Source organism: Canis aureus, chromosome X (genome assembly GCF_053574225.1).
Source record: "Canis aureus isolate CA01 chromosome X, VMU_Caureus_v.1.0, whole genome shotgun sequence".
Taxonomy (NCBI): domain Eukaryota; kingdom Metazoa; phylum Chordata; class Mammalia; order Carnivora; family Canidae; genus Canis; species Canis aureus.
The window spans coordinates 1,698,893-1,717,683 of NC_135649.1; the positions used below are offsets into that span (position 1 = coordinate 1,698,893).

The following is an 18,791-nucleotide window of genomic DNA, read 5'->3' on the forward strand; positions in this document are numbered from 1 at the left end:
TCTCCCAAAATGGTTCTCTCCTATTCACTTGGGGTTTCTTTCCCCCCAAGGATAAAAATTGCTTCGATTAGTCATTCATTGGCTTAGTTTCTGTGATCTCACAATGCGAATGTTCTAAAACCATCTTCCTTAGCCTCCGCGGTCTCTTCCCACGTACTTCCCCCCAGGCCACCTGCCTGCGGAGCCGCCATCCGACCACTGCCCTTGGTCTGGGCTTCAATCCTTACTCTGGGTCAAGCAGCTTTCTCTTCACCTCTCTCGTTTGTGTTTGAAGTCCGGCTCAGTGAGGTTCAATTTCCATCCTGTAAACCTCCCCCCTTTTAGGTGTCCAAGTCTAGTAGTTTTGGCAAATGCAGTTTTGGAACTGCCACCACCACAGCCCGTTGCCTGGGTCCCCCGCGGGGCTGCAGAAGCTGCTGGGGGCGCGACACCGGTCAGGCCCCTGACCTCTGCACTCCAAACCCTCCCTGGGCTCCCCTGTCCCTCTGAGAGCAGCACCTGGCCCTTCCGGTGGCCTACGCGGTTGGATGTGACCCTCCCTCGCCCCCCACATCTTCTCTGGCCTCCTCCCGTCCTCCCACCTGGTCCCTGTGACCTGCCCACTCCGGCCTCCTCCCCGTCCTCCCACCTGGTCCCTGTGACCCGGCCACACTGGGCTCTTCCCCGTCCTCTCAGCTGGTCCCTGTGACCCGGCCATACTGGCCTCCTCCCCCGTCTGCCACAGGCCAGGCCCAGGCCCCCTCAGGGCTCTTTGCTGTGGGAACTCTCTGCCCCGGTCCGCCTGGCTCACCGCCACCCCCTGACGTTAGCAGGCCTATGGGCAGGAAGCAGGCAGGTGCGGCCCAACGGAGACACCGCCCAGCCCCCCCCGGGGAGATGTGGGTGCCCCAAGGACAGTGAGGAGCCGGGCACGGAGCCCAACGAGGTCCCCCCGAATGTCCTCTCAGGTCCCCAGACCTGCTGCGCGGAGAAGAGGGTGGATGAGGGCAGGTGGGGCAGCAGCGGGGACACAACCCCGCACCCCAGCCGAGGGGCGCTAGGCCCAGGGGGACCGGGCCGGTGGGTGTGGGTGCTGATGGGTTTGGGGGGCTGGCAGGGGGAGCCCCCAGGGCTTTGCTGACCACAGGTGGCCACGGCCACCCTCCCCGGATCCTGGACCCTGCACCCCCTGACCCTGCCTCCTGTTCGTGCAGAGGCCGACGCCCCCCAACTCCCGCACCTGGCCCCAAGACACCTCCTCCCCCAACCTGCCCCCAGCATGAGGCCACACCCCGACTCCACGTTCCCGACGTTTAATTCGGAGAACAATCCGCGAACAGCAACAACGCAAAAGTTCATGCCAGAGACGAGGAGGGGACCGGTTTGCGGCCCAGGACACGGGGCCCGACTCCTCCTCCTCCTCCGAGGGAGAGCCAAGGCCTAAGGCACGGCCCCTCTCGGCCTTGGGCCCCCCCCCACAGGGCGGCTGAGGGTGCGGGCAGGGGGGCCGGGGAGGGGAGGGCGCACCCGGGCCCCCAGACCCGCTCAGGCCCCCCTGCCAGTCCCCCGAGCCGCAGGTGCTCAGAACGCGGTGCCCCCACAGGGCGCGGAGGGGACGCTGTGGCCCGGCTGCGGGGGGCCCCGGGCGCACCCTGCCCCGCACCCCCACCCGAAGGGCTGCTCCCCCAGCCAGGCCCCCACCCCCCACCCATTGGGCCCATAGGAGGAGGAGGGGGAGCGGGGAGCACTCGGGAGGAGCCGGGAGGCTGCCGCCAACCCAGGGGAGGCCGCGGTGCCGCCCGCAGATGGCCGGGGGGGACATAAATTAAATAAATAGGTGGCTGGGGTATAAATAGCGGGGGGGCGGGCAGACGCGGGGCGGGGGGGGTATTGCTGCCGCGGGGCTCAGGGCTGGGTCCCGTCCCCCTGCCCCACGCAGGGCCCGAAGGAAGGCACTCAGGAAGGGGCCCGCGCGTCCCCGGGGGCTGTTGGCCGGCGCCGCCCCGCTCCAGGGCCGCCCAGGACCGCGGGCCGGGCCGGCCGCCCCCTCCGTCGCCGGGGCCGCCCCGTCAGCCGTTGCCCGACGCCAGCCCGATGATCTGCTCGAGCTTCTGGCGCAGCTTCTGCTTCCGACAGGCGGCGTCCCGGTCCAGCGCCGCCAGGACCTGCGGGGGGCCGCGAGCCGGGCTGGCGAGGGCCCCGGCCTTCCCCGAGCGGGGCGCCGCCGCCCCGGCCCCAGCCCTTCCCGCCCCGCGCCCCGCGTGTGCTCCCCCCACGGCCCTCCGGCCCGCACCCCGACCTCTCCTGTGCCGGGCGCAGCCCCTGCTCCGGGCCTCCTGGCGCTCGACCGTCAGTGGCCCCCGCGCCGCCCCGCGCCCCGGCTTCCTGACCGCCTCCCTCGGGGGGGCACGGGGGGCTCATTCCCGTGCCAGGAGGCCCCCCGCCCTCTCGGGGTTCCCCCCCCCCCGCCCGCTCCGCCGCCCCCTGCCGAGTGTCCCCCGCGCCGGCTGCGTGGGGCTTTCTCCCTCTGCCCCTGCTCTCGGCCCGAGGGGAGCTGGGGGGGCTCGGGGCTGCCAGGGCCGGGCCGGGCTCGCAGGTCCTCGCTTCCGGTAAGGAGGCATCCTCCAGTGCACACGTGTGCGCCACACGCCCGGGGGCCCTCTAGGGCTCGGCCCGCCGACCCTGCGGCCTCCCCCCGCCCCGCCCCAGCGCACCCGGCAGCCCATCCGTCCCCCGCACCTGCACTTCCACCAACCACAGCTCCGTTCCCTGCCCAGCGGCTTGTCGCCTAGGCCCCTCAAACCCCAGCATCCCTGGAAAGCCGGGGGCCGGTTGGGCGAGGCGTCGGGAGCAATCTACGAGGTGGGCTGCGTGTCCCCCCATCGCCTCCACCCTGCAGCGCCCTTCACCCTCGCTGAGCCCACCAAAGGCCCCGCCTTTGCCACCAACTGTGTCGTCAGGGCCTGTGGGCCCGGCACGCACCTCCTGGCGGTACTTGGTGACGTAGAAGTAGAGTTCGCTGAGCGCGCTTAGGATGTTGAAGTCACTGGCGTGGAGACGGGACTGCTCCACCAGGTAGGCGTCCATGTCCTGGTCGCTGATGGATGCCATCTTCGCGATGTCCCGGTAGTACCTGCCGGAACCCTGAGGCGTCACAGAGGCAGGTGTGCCCAGGCCCCTGCCCTGGCTGCCAGGCCAGTCCTGGGCCTGTCTCCTCAAGCGGACCCAGCCCGGGGAAGGGGGTGCGGAGCGGGTTCCCCGGGCGGCCTGGCCCCGCTCCCCCACCCGGCCGGGGCCGCAGGGCAGGGCGCACCTCTCCACCCAGCTCTTGTAGTTGGGGATGTCCTTGGCGTAGAGCAGCTTGTTGGATGGCGAGTCCTTGCCCAGGCGGTGCTCCGACGTGGAGCACGAGTCCATGAACGTCTGGGCCACCACAGACAGGCAGGCGTCCGTGATGCTGCTCTTGTGGATGTCGAACACGAACTGCGGGTTCTTGATCACGTTCACCCAGAAGCGCAGGGGCAGGCTGCACAGAGGAAGAAGCCCCCGACGCGCCCTCCCGTCACCGCTCCCTTCTCGGCTTCCTGGCTGGCCCGGGCACGTCTTGCCCACGGGCAGCCAGGGTGACCCACTGACGTCAGCGGGCTTGTGTTTCAGCGTCCGCCGGACCTCCAGCCTTCTGCGTCGCTGCACTCCCCCTCCGCCACAGCCGCCACAGCACCTCTGCCCCGTGCTGGCCCCGCTACCAGTGTCCCACGTGCCCCACAGAGCCCACGTTCGGCGTCACGCTCACTCCTCTCCGCCTGTGCCAACACTGACGCACGTCCCCTCCCGCCCGGACGCCCACTCCAGCCCCCGTCAGCCGCGCTACCCCCGCAGTCCCCGAGTGCCGCCAAAGCACTGGTCTCCTCCCGCCACCCGTCCCCCAGCAGCGGCCCAGCACCGGGCAGTACCAGTTGCTCTTCCAGGTGTGGCGCACGTCGGGGTCACTGATCTGCCGCTGGTCGGCCTGCTCGTCCAGGAAGTCGAACATGTACTTGATGGCCAGGGGCAGGGCCGAGCCGCGGTGCGCCGTGCTGAACACCGTCTCAAAGAGGTCATCCACAAACTTCTGCAGCGTGCCCTGCGGGGGCTCAGCAAGAGCGCAGGCCGTGAGGGCGCCCGGTGGGCACGTCCCCGCAGCGCACGGGGGACGCAGGGCTCCCCTGCAGGGACCGCCTCAAGCCCGGCCGGGAGTTCCCAAGGCCCTCAGAGCCGCCCGCTGGGTCTGACCGACCGTGGCCTCCCCCCGGGCCGGGCCATCCGCGGGGCCAAGGCCAGGGCGGCCCAGGGCGGGCCCACACCTTGGTGGCCAGCAGCCGTGTCAGGTAGATCTCCGAGACCATCTTGCTGCCACGGTCCCCCTCGCGGTGGTCGGCGTGGTCGTGGTTCTTCACCAGGTGCCACAGCTTGGTGCCCGTTTCCTGGTCGGGCGTGATCATGGGTGCCCGAGAACGGAGGCTGTCGGGGCTGCTGGCCGTGCGCAGCAAGCTCTCTGGGGCGGGGAACAGCGCGCCACTCAGGCCAGTAGGGTCCCGGCGGCCACGACCTCAGCTCTTGCCCCACTCTGCTCCAGGAGCCCAGCAGGCCGAGGGGGACCTGCCTGCTCTCACTGGCCCTCCCTCCCCGCCTCTACACTCTGCGAGCACCCCCAGGCGCCAGCCCGCCATTCGGAGAGGGGGCTCCCCATGACAGGTGACGCGGCCTCGAAGGGCACGGGCCTGGCAAAGGCAGCCACACCAAAGGCACGTACCGTAGCGGCTGAGCGAGCGTGTAAAGGTGAAGGAGTTGGCCATGTTATAGGCGGACACCTGTTTGGGCACCAGCGCCACCAAGGAGCCGTCTGTCACCTGCAAGCCCCAGAGACAGAGGGAAGCAGTGCGGGAGGCTGAGAGGCCTAGGAGCCTGAGCCAACGTCCAGGGGTGCACACGTGGGGAGGCACCCGAGGGTCCCCGAGGAGGGACCGTGAATGCAGGGGCAAGATGAGGGAGGAGCGGGGCCCCAGCTCCTCTGTCCTCAGGGCAGGGCCCTGGCTCCCAGGTGGAGGAAGGCCCCCAGCCCCTCACCTGGTAGTGGGCCAACGAGTTGACCCTCTTCCAGTCACACTCGATCTTGGTGGTGACATCTTCGTCCTGCAGGATGATGCGGGCCATGCGACCCTGACGCCACTCTGCAGGCCACAGACAGCCCTTGAGGTGCAGCTCAGGGTCCCCGGTCCCTGGACCCGCTCCCCTCACAGGACAGAGCCCGAGTGGGGGTGTGAAGGCCCGACAATGTCATATGGCTGCAGGGTGGGGACCAGGAGGCAAGGGCAGGTCACCTAGGTCCATGTCCTCGGCTTTGGGGCGCTGGGAGTACGGGAGGCCCTTGTACACAGCGTCCAGCAGCTTATCTTTGGCTTGGGTGATGCTGTCACAGTTGAGCACCTTCACTGGGACCTGCGCGCTGCTCTCGCCCTCCGGGAACACGCAGTGCAGGGTCTGAGCGGGAGGGGAGCATAGGCTGGGGCCCGGGCGGAGCTTCCCCCCCCCCGTGCCTGGAGCCCTGCCCGCCTGGCCCCCCACTCACCAGCGTCTTATAGTCGATCTGCTGCCGAATGAGCTTATCCTCGCTCAGGGAGTAGCGGGCCTCGCCCGTGATGGCGTCGATGGGGCCCTTCTCCATCTGTTGCTTGATGGCGCAGTAGAGCAGGAAAAGCGGCTCCCCGGCGCACTCCTGCGGCATGGGTGGGGGTCGGGGTGGGGTTGGGGTCGGGCACACAGCTTGTGGCTTCCCCCCACCCCCTCTGACCCTCTACCCGCCAACCCCAATGTACCTTCAGAAACTTGTGCAGCAGGAACGTGAACCAGTTGGTAAGCATCTTCTCGGCCACCGACTCGGTCCTAGGGCAGAAAGGGCGCTGGGCCGGCGGGCAGAGCAGGGGCCCGGGTGGGATGTGCTCTGGCAGGGGTGGGGGCGGCGGGGGGCGGGGCCGGGCCTCGCGGTACCTGCGCAGCAGCAACTTCGGGTGGTTCTTGCTCTGCAGGTTTTTCTCTATGAGGTCGGCCAGCAGCTGCTTGAGCAGCCCGGTGGCGTAATCGAGGCGACTCTGCAGGACCACCATGGTGAGCGAGGCCACGGTGCCGCGGTCCCGCATGGAGAAGCTGCTCTGGGCCTCCAGCGTGTGGATGAAGGTGAGCACGAAGGCGCGGCTGTGCAGCAGCTGCCCGAAGAGGCGCAGGGCCTTCTCGACGTTGGGGGGCGTCTGGGAGGGACGGCGGGTCTCAGACAGCGGGCCGGCCCCGGGGGACGGGGGACGGGGGACGGGGCGGGCAGGGCAGGGCAGGGACTCACATCCAGCTCCTTAAGCACCGGATGGGCCTCGATGCCCGGGAAGAGCACACGCACGGCGTACGTCCGGTAGTCCAGGAAAGGGATCTGCACCCCGTCCATGTGGCTCGTCAGCTCGTGGATATCCGTCTGCAGCTCAGCAAAGGCTGTGGAGGGCCAAGGAGGGAGAGTGAGCAGAGCAGGACGGGGCCCCGGGCCCCCCGCCCTGCACCCTCCCCCGTGCCAGGCACCTTCCTTGCATTCCAGAGCCACGCGGGACTCCAGGTTGTCCATCTGGAGCTGAAGCCGCTTGAGCGTGCGGTCGGCATCCTGCGTCTTCCGCTTATAGGCCACCAGCACGGCGGTGATGGCCAGCAGCAGGAGGCCGCCGCCCGCCGCCAGGCCCACCGTGGCCGGCAGGGTCAGCGCCCGGTCCGCCGTGATGTGCAGGGTTCCCAGCCAGAACTCCAGGCCGCCGACCAGCACCTGCACGCCGCGCTCGCCGTGAGCCCGCCTCCCCGGGCCCCGGGCCCTCCCCGCGCGCCCCTGCCGGCCTCCCCGGGCCCCCGGGCCCTCCCCGCGCGCCCCTGCCGGCCTCCCCGGCCCCTATGCCCTCCCCGCGTGCCCCTGCCGGCCTCCCCGGCCCCTATGCCCTCCCCGCGTGCCCCTGCCGGCCTCCCCGGCCCCTATGCCCTCCCCGCGTGCCCCTGCCGGCCTCCCCGGCCCCTATGCCCTCCCCGCGTGCCCCTGCCGGCCTCCCCGGCCCCTATGCCCTCCCCGCGTGCCCCTGCCAGCCTCCCCGGGCCCCGGGCCCTCCCCGCGCGCCCCTGCCGGCCTCCCCGGCCCCTATGCCCTCCCCGCGTGCCCCTGCCGGCCTCCCCGGCCCCTATGCCCTCCCCGCGTGCCCCTGCTAGCCTCCCCGGGCCCCGGGCCCTCCCCGCGCGCCCCTACCGGCCTCCCCGGCCCCTATGCCCTCCCCGCGCGCCCCTGCTGGCCTCCCCGGACCCCTGGGCCCACCCCGCGTGCCCCTGCAGGCCTCCCCGGGCCCCGGGCCCTCCCCGCGCGCCCCTGCTGGCCTCCCCGGACCCCTGGGCCCACCCCGCGTGCCCCTGCAGGCCTCCCCGGGCCCCGGGCCCTCCCCGCGCGCCCCTGCTGGCCTCCCCGGACCCCTGGGCCCACCCTGCCGTGCTCCTGCCGGCCTCCCCGGACCCCTGGGCCCTCCCCGCGCCCCTGCAGGCCTCCCTGGACCCCTGGGCCCACCCCGCTGTGCTCCTGCCGGCCTCCCCGGGCCCTGGGCCCTCCCCGCGTGCCCCTGCCGGCCTCCCTGGACCCCTGGGCCCACCCCGCCGTGCTCCTGCCGGCCTCCCCGGACCCCTAGGCCCTCCCCGCGCGCCCCTGCAGGCCTCCCCGGGCCCCAGGCCCTCCCCGCGTGCCCCTGCCGGCCTCCCTGGACCCCTGGGCCCACCCCGCCGTACTCCTGCCGGCCTCCCTGGCCCCCGGGCCCTCCCCGCGCACCCTTGCTCCCCTCCTGGCCCCCGTGCCCTCCCCGCGGCCTCCCCACCCCACTCACCATGACAGGCTGCCGGCCTGTCTGGCTCGGTGAGTCGCACAGGAGCTGTGTGTCGGAGACGGTGAGCGCGCAGGGCTGGCCCCCGATCAGCACCGTGTAGTTGAGGCGGGAACTGCCAGCTGCCGCGGGGATCAGATTCTTGCCCTGCGGGTGGGGGACACGGTCAGCCGGGGGCACCCACCCCCCTGCCTCTCCCAGTCTCTGTGCCCCACTCGTACCTTCAACACTACGTGGGAGCCAGGCTTGACATCCAGGACACCAGAGGGCCCGAGTGGCTCAAAGCTGGGGTCAGGGTAGTAGGTAAAGGAGGACCGGTTCAGGGAGCGGGCCGTCTGCACGTGATCCAGCAGGAAGCCAAACTCGTCCGGGTGTTCACCCTGGGCCTGGGGCTGGGGCCGCCCCAGGAAGATGCCGGGGGCTTTACAGAGCATGGCAGTGTCGTTGATCACCTGGCACGTCTGCGGGAACGAGGGCAAGCAGCCTGGCACGTGAGGGCACAGGGGGCAGGGGCGGGGCGGGGGGTGGGCAGGGCAGGGTGTGGGCCACTGGTACTCACGTTGGTGGTCTCGATGCCCCGGTACTTGGCCCGGACCCGGGGCTCCTGGACTGTCAGCAGGTGGGTCCCACTCACAGTGATGGCAGTGCTTCCACTGGGGGCAGTTGGGGAGGGGAGCCTGAGGCCCCCTCCCCAACTATGTCCCCCTGCCCCCTGCAACTGCCCCCAAGATGCCTCTGGAGGGTTATCAAGGCTGCTGGGGAGCCCAGGGCCCCTCCACTTAGGGTACGAGGTGAACGCCAGGGGCTGTGTTGTTGGGAAGACTCTGTCCCCTCTGGCGATGAGGGCTCGGGCTCACCGGATATGTAACTCAGCGCCCAAGGCCCTGGTCACCAGGCAAGGCCCCAGGACAGGAGCTCAGGGCCACAGTCCCTGACGCCCACCGATGCTGGCCAGGCTCCCCGTCTCTCCTAGGGTCTTACTTGATTATGCTCCAGGTAGGCTCAAGGCGAGTGACAGTGGGGTCCTGGGTGTAGGTGTAGAGGACTCCGGGGCTGGAGATGTTGGCGCGGTCGATGGCCAGGGTGATGGGGGCCTGGCTGGGGCCCAGGGTGGACACGGGCGAGATACACACGATTGCCTCCGCGTCTCTCCTATGTGGGCAAGTGGGGCGTTCAGGGCAGGCGGCCCGGGCCCACGACCCGTCCCGTCCTCGGGGCCTCCTGCCCAATGCCCAGGCCGGGGCTGACGGGGCCCTGCCCACCTCACAAACTGGCACTCGCCATCTCTCACAGTCACCGTGACCCTGCTGCCGGCATCCAGAGAGCTCCCGGAGATCGTGAGCCGTGTGCCCCCGGACGCCGGGCCCCGACTGGGACTCACGCGGTCAAATGCTGGGGTCTGTGGGAGAAGCAGCCCTGAGGGGAGGGAGGAGGCAGCCCGATGGGGGTGGGGGGTCAGAAGGGGTGGCAGCGGAAAGGGCAGGCAGCCCACGCACCACAAAGCTGTAGAGCTGCTCGGACTGCGTCCGGAAGTCAGCGGAACAGTCGCCCACACAGAGCTCCGCAGGCCCTGGCGGCGGGCTGGGCACCAGCGACTCCTCCATCTCACACACGATCCTAGGGGTCGATCGGAGACGGTGAGGGCGCGGGCGGCCCGGGGCCCAGGCACCCGCACGGCCGCACTCACCTTTCGGCGCTGACGTACTCAGAGGGGATGGAGTTGCAGCGCACGCCTGCCACCCGCAGGCCCACCTCGCGGTAGCTGAGGCCCAGGTTCTCGCCCACGATGGTGACCCGCGTGCCTCCCTCCTTGGGGCCCATGAGCGGGTGGATCTGCAGAGCAGGAGAGGCGAGAGGGTGAGGCCAGAGTCGCGGGCGCCCGGCAGACAGACCGGGGGCGAGGGCGGCCGACCTGGGCGATGCGGGGGTGGCTGCAGCGGGTGCCCTTCTGGCTCGGGTGCATCCAGTTGGTCTTGGGCGCCGGGCAGTGGGCCCGCAGCTGGCACCTGTGCTCCGAGACGCACCAGCCGCAGTTGAAGCGAGGGTCGGCCTTGAGGCAGAGGCCGCAGCTGGGCCTCTGCGCCCAGCACTTATACAGGAGAGCTGCGGGCAGAGGGCGCCGCTGGTGGGGGGGCAGCTGCAGGCAGCCGGGGGCGCTGGGACCCCGACGAAGGGTCTCCCCTCCCACCTTCCCCGCCCCAGCTCATGCCAACTGCGGCCCAGGACCATCCCGCCCCCTACCTCGGAAGGTGGCAGGCTTGTCGATGGGGAAGTCCCCGTCCCAGACCACAGAGAAGTCCAGCTCGGTGTCACCGTACTCGTCGCCCTCATAGGAGTACTGGGAGAGAGGGACCGCGTGACCCCGAGAAGGCGCGCCGACGCCCGGCGGGAGAGCGGGGCGCCCCGGAGCCCCCGCCCGCCCCAGCGCCCCCAGCCCGGCCCGGGCCGCACCGAGGCGTTCTGGCACTGCACGCTGCTGCTGTTGAAGCGCACGGCGGGCACCCGCTGCTGGCGCCCCTGCACCCGGACCACGCACTCATAGTTCTTCTGGCCCGACTGGGGCTGCGGCAGGTTCTTGGCCCGCAGGGTGAGGGGCTGCATGACGCCCACCGGGATCAGGAGGTCCCCGCTGGGCAGGATCTCAGGGCAGCCCTGAGGGGAGAACGCGCCCGTCAGCCGCACGCCCGCCGCCGCCATCTGGACCCAGCAGGGCCGGCCCCGGGTTCAAGGGGCTCCAAGGAACCAGTGAGATGAAAGGCAGAAAAGCCAGCGGGCAGCCCCCGCGGAGCCCAGCCCCCTCGCGCCCGGCACCCGCCTCACCTCAGGGCTGTGGACCCTGCCCTCCTGGAAGGAGCACTCGTGGGGGTGGCTGGTACACACGTGGCGGTACTTACACCAGTGGCAGGGGTAAGGGCTGCCAACGCAGGACATGCACCTGCGGGGGAGAGGCTTCACGAGTCACAGAGAAGTCTCTCTCCTACCGAGGCCCGCACGAGGACGCAGCAAGGAACAGGGACAGAGCGACGTGGGGACAGGGTGGGGAAAGACCACGACTCACGACTGGAGCGCGCTGCAGTTGTAGAGGACAAAGTCCACGCCGGCGAACTTCACGCCAGTCTCCCTGGAGAGCAGCTGCAGCCGCACGGTGCGCGTGGCCCCTGCGGCGAGCCCAGGGGCGGCGGTGAGCAAGCCGGGGACCGGAGGCGCCCCCAGCCCGGAGAGCCCCAGCCCACTGACCGTGCCCCCGGGTGAGAGCCCGGAGCTCCTGCGGGGACGGCGAGGGGCACTGCAGCTCCCCGGAGGGCAGCAGGACGGCCTCGCTCGGCGTCGCCTCCTCAAAAGCACATCTCACACCGGCGCTGAGGTCTGGCACGTTGCGCATGGCCAGCGTCAGCTGGGGGAGGCACACGAGTCAGGGCAGGAGGCGCCCCCGCGCCCCGCCGCGCCCCGCCACAGCTCGCCCACCACGCCACTCACCTGCACCCCGGGGGATGTCACCGAAACGTTGTTGGGCCGGACCCGCACCTGGACACACTTGCTCAGCTCCTCGGCAAAGCCGTGGGGGGCGGAGGCGCCCGGACAAGCCCCTTGGCGGCAGCACCTGTGTGGGATCGGGCCGGAGCCGGCTAGGCAGCTGCCCCGGAGGGCCCTGGCCAGGGGCGCGCTGGCGCTCTGGAGGGAAGAGGGGACACCTGGCCCAGCCCGTAGTGCCAGGCAACGGCGCGCTTTGGCCTCATCCCCCGGAGTGCAAGGGCTGTCACTGGGGACGCGGGTTCTGCTCATTAGTCGGATGAAGCAGAAGGGGAAGGCGGACGAGGCCACAAGGGCACGACTGGGAGGAACGGGCACGTGGGCGGGGGCAGGCAGTGCCCCCCCAAGCAACAGCCGGCCTCGCTGGCTCCTCCCCAGAGCAGGGCCGCTCCAAAGCCAGCCTCCCACCGGTCCCCCGCCGCCACCCTCACCTGTGCTGCAGCACACACCAGCCGCAGTGGGGGTCCCCCGAGCCGAGGCAGGCTGCGCAGCTCGCGTACTGCTCGCAGGTCTCCACCGGGAGCTGACTCACCTGGGGACAGGTGCATCAGTACCCACCCTGCCCCCACCCTGCCGCCCGCCGCCGCCCGCCACGGGCCCACCTGCTTCTCACTCAGGAGGTAGATGTGCCGGTGGTCAGGGCTAAAGAGCAGGTCTCGGAGAATGGGGCTGCCATCCACCACAGGCACCGTCTCGTAGAGGTGGGCATACTGGGAGCCATCAACCCGGACCTGGGCCGCGAGAGACGCCAGCCTGAGGCCAGGGCGCCACCGCACGCACCCAGGAAGTCCTCTTATCAAGCCGGGGCCTTCCCAGGCTCGACCAAACTGAAGCCGGGCCCCGCGGGGCCCGGCACCTGACCTGCCCACTACCCCAGGCCCCCACAGGCAGGGAAAGGAGGGTCCAAAGGCCACCCTGGAGGCTGTTGAAGGTGACTCAGCCACTCAAAGAGGCCCCCAAGAAAGAGAGACGGGGAGATTAATGTCGCTACGTTGAGGAGAGAGGGGTGAGTGCTCCAGGAGGGCTTTTTAGGGGGATGACACCGTCCTGGAACAAGAGAGCAGTGAGGGCTGCCCGGCCCTGCGAGCTTGCTGAAAGCACGGAGAGGCACACTGTAGAGGGGGAGCAGCGTGTGGTTTGGGAACGATGCCTCCCAACGAGGGCCCGAGAGGGGAGCAGACCAGGCCCCCAAGAACCCAGCAGCTCCCTTTACAAGCCTGCCCCCGCCCCCCACTGTTCTCAGACCTCAGGGGGGCAGCTCCATAGCTGCCCAGTGAGCCGGCGGGTGAGCACGTGGAGGCCGTCCTGACTCCTTCCCTTCAGAGCTGGACACTGGAGCTCCCGTGCGTCTCTCCCTTCCCCGCTACCCTCTGCCCGGGAATGGAAGCGGCCCCAGTGTCCGCGAGGGGACAAGAGCGCACAGCGGGTTGCAGCCAAACTTCTTCCTCGTTCATGCAACTGAGGACTCGGCAATGATGGCTCAGCCAGGGCCCTGCTCGCTTAATGGGGACGCCCTGAGATGGGTCTGGGCTGTCACACAGCCGGCAATTGAGGCCATGGCGGGCACTGGTGCTGGTGAGTGCGGACGGCCGAGGAGCCGCCCGTGCAGCGTGGCCGGGTCTCCAGGGCCCGGCCTGGAAGTCCGCCTTCCCCCGTGGCCCGTGGCCCCTTCAGGGCCTCGCAGTGCACGATCCTGCCCGAGCCCCCGGCCTACCTTCTTCAGGCTGCCGTTGCGAGTGCCGATGAAGACCACGGAGTGCTGGCGGTAGGTGTAGGCAGCCACGCTGGCCATGCCGTCACTGCTGTCGGCCAGCAGGGGCAGCCCCTCGATCACATGCAGGCCACCCAGGGGCTGGTTCAACACCAGCCCGCAGAAGTTTCCATTTATCTGCATGGGCTGGTGAAATAGGAGGCATAGAGTGAGAGTCAGAGCTTCGGGGCACCAGCAGGACCGAGGCCACGAGACCCCATATTCTGGAAGGAAGCGGGATGAGGAACTGGCTTCCCGGCAGCCAGACCAACTGCTCGCCCTGGGACCTCACGGGAAGGCAGGGGCTGAGGAGCAGGAGCGGGGAGGGGAGGGGGAGGCGGCAGGCGGCCCCAGGCCCAGTTCCGAGGCCTGCAAGACGGGGCTGTCTGGGAGCGGGAGCCGGAGCCACCGGCCCGGCCCGGCCGCGCACAGGAGGGGCCAGGGTAGGCCGCGAACAGAGAGAAGGCAGGCCAGGGAAGGAAGGACCAGCGAGGCCCGGAGCTCCGGGGCGCGGGGCGCTCGGGCCGCGGCCAGGCGGGGGAGGCCGCACAGCACCCAGGCTGGGCCGCGGCCAGGGGCGAGGGCGCGCTCACAGTATTGATGCAGGGCAGCTCCTTGTTCAGCAGCCAGGGCAGGGCCAGCGTGCCTTCCCCGCGGTAGCAGGACTGGATGCGGCGCCGGATGTGCGCGTTGATGTTGCTGAGGGTAAAGAGGCAGAGGATGGTCTGCCGCGGCGGGCTGGCCCGGTTCTTCTGGCCCTGAGAGAAGACGGTGAAGAGGACGTCCTCGTCGGGCGGCACCCCCAGGTCCTGGGCCAGCAGCACGCCGGGCTTGGCCAGGTGGGCACTCTGCACCAGGCGGTATTCCACGCCCCGCCAGGAGCAGCCGATGGGGAACTCGACGTAAGAGTAGAACTCCGAGTCCCCAGCGCACATGCGCACGATCTTGGACGTGAAGAACTTCTCGCCCGCCGTGTCCAGCAGCGTCTGCTGCGTGTCCAGCTGCAGCGTCAGGAAGTACACGAAGGAGGCGCTCACAAAGCCGTAGATGTAGTAGATGTCGAAGGCGGGGTACAAGGACAGCGTGTCCGAGGGGATCTTGATCTGCGAGGAGACAAACTCGTCCTGGTACACCTGGGGAGCAGGGTGACGAGAGCATGGGCTCCCAAAGCCTGGCCTCGCGGCCCCCACGGCCCCACTCCAGCCCTGCTCCCACAACACGGCCCCCGCTGCCCGGGGCTCCCCGCGCGACCCCCCCCACCCAGACGGTCGCGGGAGCCCGGGCCAGGAAGGCCACAGAGGGTGCGCGGCCCCATCCTACACCCTGGCCGTGCCCGTGCCCCGCAGCCGCCCCCCTCTCGGACCGGGGCTCTGGCCGAGGCGCCGACGGCGGGGCCGGGAGTGCGGGGGCGCGGGCTCACCCACCAGACTGAACATGTCGGCGCTGTCCTCGTCGCTGATGAGCTTGCGGGAGCTGAGGGTGGGGAAGTACTCCGACTTGCCGTCCACGGCCGTGCCCACGAACAGCTTGCTGGGCCCCTGGCCCTGCTCCACAATGACGCCGGCCATGGAGTCCGGCTCCTGAGCCCCTGACAGGTAGTGTTCCTTGCGGTGGTGGGGCTCCCCCAGCTTGAAGAGGTCATCGAGGCGCAGGAACTGGCAGATGCCCTGCCAGATGCTGCCGCAGGCCACCAGGCGGCGGGCCGCGTAGTCAATGAGCAGCAGCTTGTTCACGTTGTCCACGGGTGCCAGGCGGTGGGCACACACGCGCATGCTGGGGGGCGGGTAACAGCGGGCATTGTCCTCCACGGGCCCCGTGACGTGGGCCCGCAGCTCGGTCAGGTTGGGGGCCAGCTTGAAGACGCGGTTCACTGCACCCACGAACACCTCCCCGGTGACCCGGTGCACGGCCAGGTGGGTGAGCGTAGTGTCTGTCACCAAGAAGGCAGGGAAGGGCCTGCTGCTGCCCACGGCCCCCGCCACGGCAGGGAGCACCAGCAGGAGGAGGCAGGCAGCAGGCATGGCCGGCAGCTGCGCCGGGCACCGGCCTGTCGGGGCAGAAAGCAAGTGCCAATCAGCGGCCCCCAGCACGCGTCCGCCCCCAGACCAGAGTCCCAGATGGTGGCCGCGGCCGGCGGGACGGGCCTCCGCCAGGGCGCAGGAGCGAGCCGCGGGCGCAGGCAGGCTTGCGGGCCATCAATCATCCCCCAGCCCCCGCTGGAAGGGAGCCAGGAGGCCTCCCCTCAGCCGGGCCACACCCAAGGGGGCAGCAGAGCCAGGCGCTGGGGAAGGCAAGGCGGGAGGCCCGCCCAGAACGAGACCCCAGACAGCACATCCCGGAGGCGACGGTGGCCGGCCACACACCAGAGCCGCTGTGGGCGCGCCCCGGGCCACAGAGCCACCCCACGCCCAAGTCGGGGGAAGGGGAAAGGCAGAGAGTGAACAATCACGAGTGTGTGTGTTGGGTGGGAGGGGGGACACCACTGCAGAGTGGCACTGCCACCGGGAGACCCAGGCCCGAGGTGTGAGGCACGCGGGTCCGGGGCGGCCCCAGCGCCAGCACGTCCCCCTCGCCGCCGCGGGGCCTCCGTGAGCTGGCCGTCCCGGGGCCTGCTGTGTGGCCTACGCACCGCCACACAAAGCCGAGCTGTGCCTGTCCCCACAGCCACGCGCCGAGACACAGAAGTCAGCCTCTGCTCAGGCGCACCAGCCAGATGGCCCCGGCAGCCGAGCGCCTCTCCCTCAAATCCAGGGGCAGCGGCGGGAGGGGCGGCGTGGGGGGCACCAGGCGCCCCGGGGAGCATGCGAGGTCCCCAAGTAGGCGAGGCCTTGGGGGCGGGGCCGGGGCCAGTGTGCGGGGTGCCCAGCTCGGCCAGGTCGGCACCCCCAGGCCACACCCAGCTCCCGGCGGCTCCAGGCAGCAAAGGCAGCGGAGCCGGCGGGGGCGACCGGCGGGGCAGGGCTCGTGCTACCCTGTCTGCGCGCCAGCCCCCAGGGACACCCCAGGTACCGGCTAGGGCGCAGGGCAGCGAAGGGACAAGGCCCGGGAGACAGGAGCCGGGAGACGCCTTTGCTAGAACAAGGAACAGGCCCTGCTCGAGGCCGCAGAGTCCGGTTCACGCTGCTCGTCTCTCGGGGCTCTTTTGTCGGGTCTGCATGCTGGACCCCCGATGCCACGGCCAGGGAAGGAAAGGGGGCGCAAGGCAAGGGGGCCGCATCGCACCCCAACCTCCTGCACGCCCCGCAGGGATGGAGGCGCACGCAGGCCGGGAGGGGGGGCAGGGGCAGGCTGCGCACCCCCGGCCCAACGTCCACCTGTAAGCGGAAGCCCGAGGGGGCGGCCCGAGCCCGGGGCGGCTGCAGCGCCCGCCCGCAGCGCCCTCCGTGCCGCGGCCCGCAGCCCTGCCCGCGCAGGGGCGCCCTCGGCCGGGCCCCGAGTGCCGAGTGGGCGCAGGCGCCGCCGCAGTCCTTGCAGGGGCCGCTCCTCGGCCACAAAGGGTCCCCATGGGGCCGGGAGCAGGGCTCGGACCGGCCGTCCTCGGGGCGCTGGGCACGAAGCACCGGCGAGGCCGGCGCCCGCGGCGCCCCACGGGCAGGGCCCGACCCCGAGGCCGAGCCCCGGGCCGCCGAGCCGCCTGGCCGCGCGCGGGCGGCGGGGCGCGGGGGCCACCTACCTGCCCGTCCCTCCGCCGCCGCGGCTCCGGGTGGCCGCCCGCCAGCCACGTGGACGCGCCCCCGAGCCCCACCGCGGCCCCGCGCGCGCGCCCCCGCCGCCGCGCCCCGCGCGCGCCCCCGCCGCCGCCCACACACTGGGCAGGCCCGCGGCCGCCGGGGCCTTTTAAGCCCGGACCGTACCACCGCGCCGCGCGGGGGCGCCCGGGGAGGCCGGCGGGCGGGCGGGGGGCCCGGAGGCGCGCCGCCCCCGCCCCCGCCCCCCCGCACAATGGCCGCGGCCGCGCCTCTCCGCCCCGCCCCCGCGCCCCCGGCCCGCGCGCCCCGCCACACCCCCTCGGCCCCGCGCGCTGGCGCCGCCGCGCACACGCCCCGCCCCGCCGGCGCCGGAGGCGCGGCCCGGCCACCTGCTGCGGGAGCGGCCGCCCCGGGGCCTGGGAGGCGCGAGGCGGGGCGGCGCGGAGCCTGCTCGCGGGGTGCCGCCAGGTGCGGCGGGGACCGGGGCGGCCGCCCTGCCCTGGGCCTTCCAAGTAGCTCTGTGGAGCTACGACGCACCTGTCACAGCGAGACGCTCCATGACCTGTAGCATATCCACAGGCTCGGGCCACCATCGCGCCGCCAAATTCGAGGACATCGCCACCCCCCGGGGGTACCCCCGGACTCCCAGCAGTCACCGCCCCCCTACCCCCCCCCCCGTAAGCTACTTTCGGACGTTGGATGTGCCTGTTCTGCGCACGTCATGCGCGTGGACCCACGCATTCCGCGCGTGTCGCTGCTGCGTCCCTTCCCTGTGCCGCGGTGCCTCCGAGGCTCATGCTGTTGCAGCGTAGATCGAGCTTTGTTTCTTTTTACGGCCAAATAATATTCCCCTGCATGAACATACCGCATTCCACGGGTGCGTTCAGGGGCTGCTGGGCATCTGGGGGCGTCTATCTTCTCCCTGCTGTGAATAATGCTGTTAGGGACATTTGCGTACAGACTCTCTGTTTTTATTCGCAAAGATTATTTATTCATCAGACGCACACAGAGACACAGAAGCAGAAACACAGGCAGAGGGAGAAGCAGCGGGGAGCCCGACGTGGGACTCGAACCTCCGTATCCAGGATCAGGCCCCACGCTGAAGGCGGTGCTAAACGGCTGGGCCTCCCGGGCTGCCCCTGTGTACAGATTTTCCTTTCCCTTCCATCCAGGGGTGGGATCTCTGGGTCACATGATACCTATTTTTAACATTTTGAGAAAAACTGCCAGAGAGCTTTCCTTATTTTTTTTTATTTTTTATTTATTTATGATAGTCACACAGAGAGAAAGAGAGAGAGAGGCAGAAACACAGGCAGAGGGAGAAGCAGGCTCCACGCAGGGAGCCCGACGTGGGATTCGATCCCGGGTCTCCAGGATCGTGCCCTGGGCCAAAGGCAGGCGCTAAACCGCTGCGCCACCCAGGGATCCCCTTTTTTTTTTATTGGTGTTCAATTTGCAAACATAGAATAACACCCAGTGCTCATCCCATCAAGTGCCCCCCTCAATGCCTTCACCCAGTCACCCCCACCCCCCGCCCACCTCCCCTTCCAGCCCACCCCCGGTTCGTTTCCCAAAGTTAGGAGTCTCTCGTGTTCTGTCCCCCTCCCTGATATCTCCCACTCATTTTCTCTCCTTTCCCCTTTATTCCCTTTCACTATTATTTATATCCCCCAAATGAATGAGACCATACAATGTTTGTCCTTCTCCGCTTGACTTACTTCACTCAGCATAATACCCTCCAGGTCCATCCACGTCGAAGCAAATGGTGGGTATTTGTCGTTTCTAATGGCTGAGGAATATTCCATCGTACACAGACCACAGCTTCTCGATCCCTTCATCTGTCCATGGACACCGAGGCTCCTTCCACAGTTTGGCTATCGTGGCCATTGCTGCTAGAAACATCGGGGTGCAGGTGTCCCGGCGTTT

General features: G+C 70.0%; 1 protein-coding gene across 1 annotated transcript; it reads right to left on the reverse strand.

Annotated features, from left to right (window-relative positions):
* Positions 1–1,276: 1,276 nt before the first annotated feature.
* On the reverse strand, positions 1,277–16,899 carry PLXNA3 (plexin A3). The gene is made up of 33 exons (XM_077889719.1): positions 16,850–16,899; positions 14,601–15,223; positions 13,770–14,309; positions 13,141–13,323; positions 12,029–12,157; positions 11,858–11,958; positions 11,373–11,496; positions 11,133–11,289; positions 10,954–11,053; positions 10,716–10,830; positions 10,347–10,547; positions 10,137–10,233; positions 9,808–9,998; positions 9,583–9,728; positions 9,392–9,512; positions 9,158–9,294; positions 8,877–9,047; positions 8,455–8,548; positions 8,117–8,356; positions 7,899–8,042; positions 6,580–6,814; positions 6,353–6,495; positions 6,007–6,263; positions 5,835–5,901; positions 5,588–5,734; positions 5,340–5,499; positions 5,086–5,189; positions 4,772–4,868; positions 4,323–4,513; positions 3,933–4,102; positions 3,293–3,505; positions 2,962–3,112; positions 1,277–2,144 (listed from the first exon to the last, which is right to left on the reverse strand). Exons 2-33 carry the CDS (start codon positions 15,195–15,197, stop codon positions 2,049–2,051), a joined length of 5,619 nt encoding a protein of 1,872 aa, XP_077745845.1. The 5' UTR covers positions 15,198–15,223; positions 16,850–16,899; the 3' UTR covers positions 1,277–2,048.
* Positions 16,900–18,791: the final 1,892 nt, after the last annotated feature.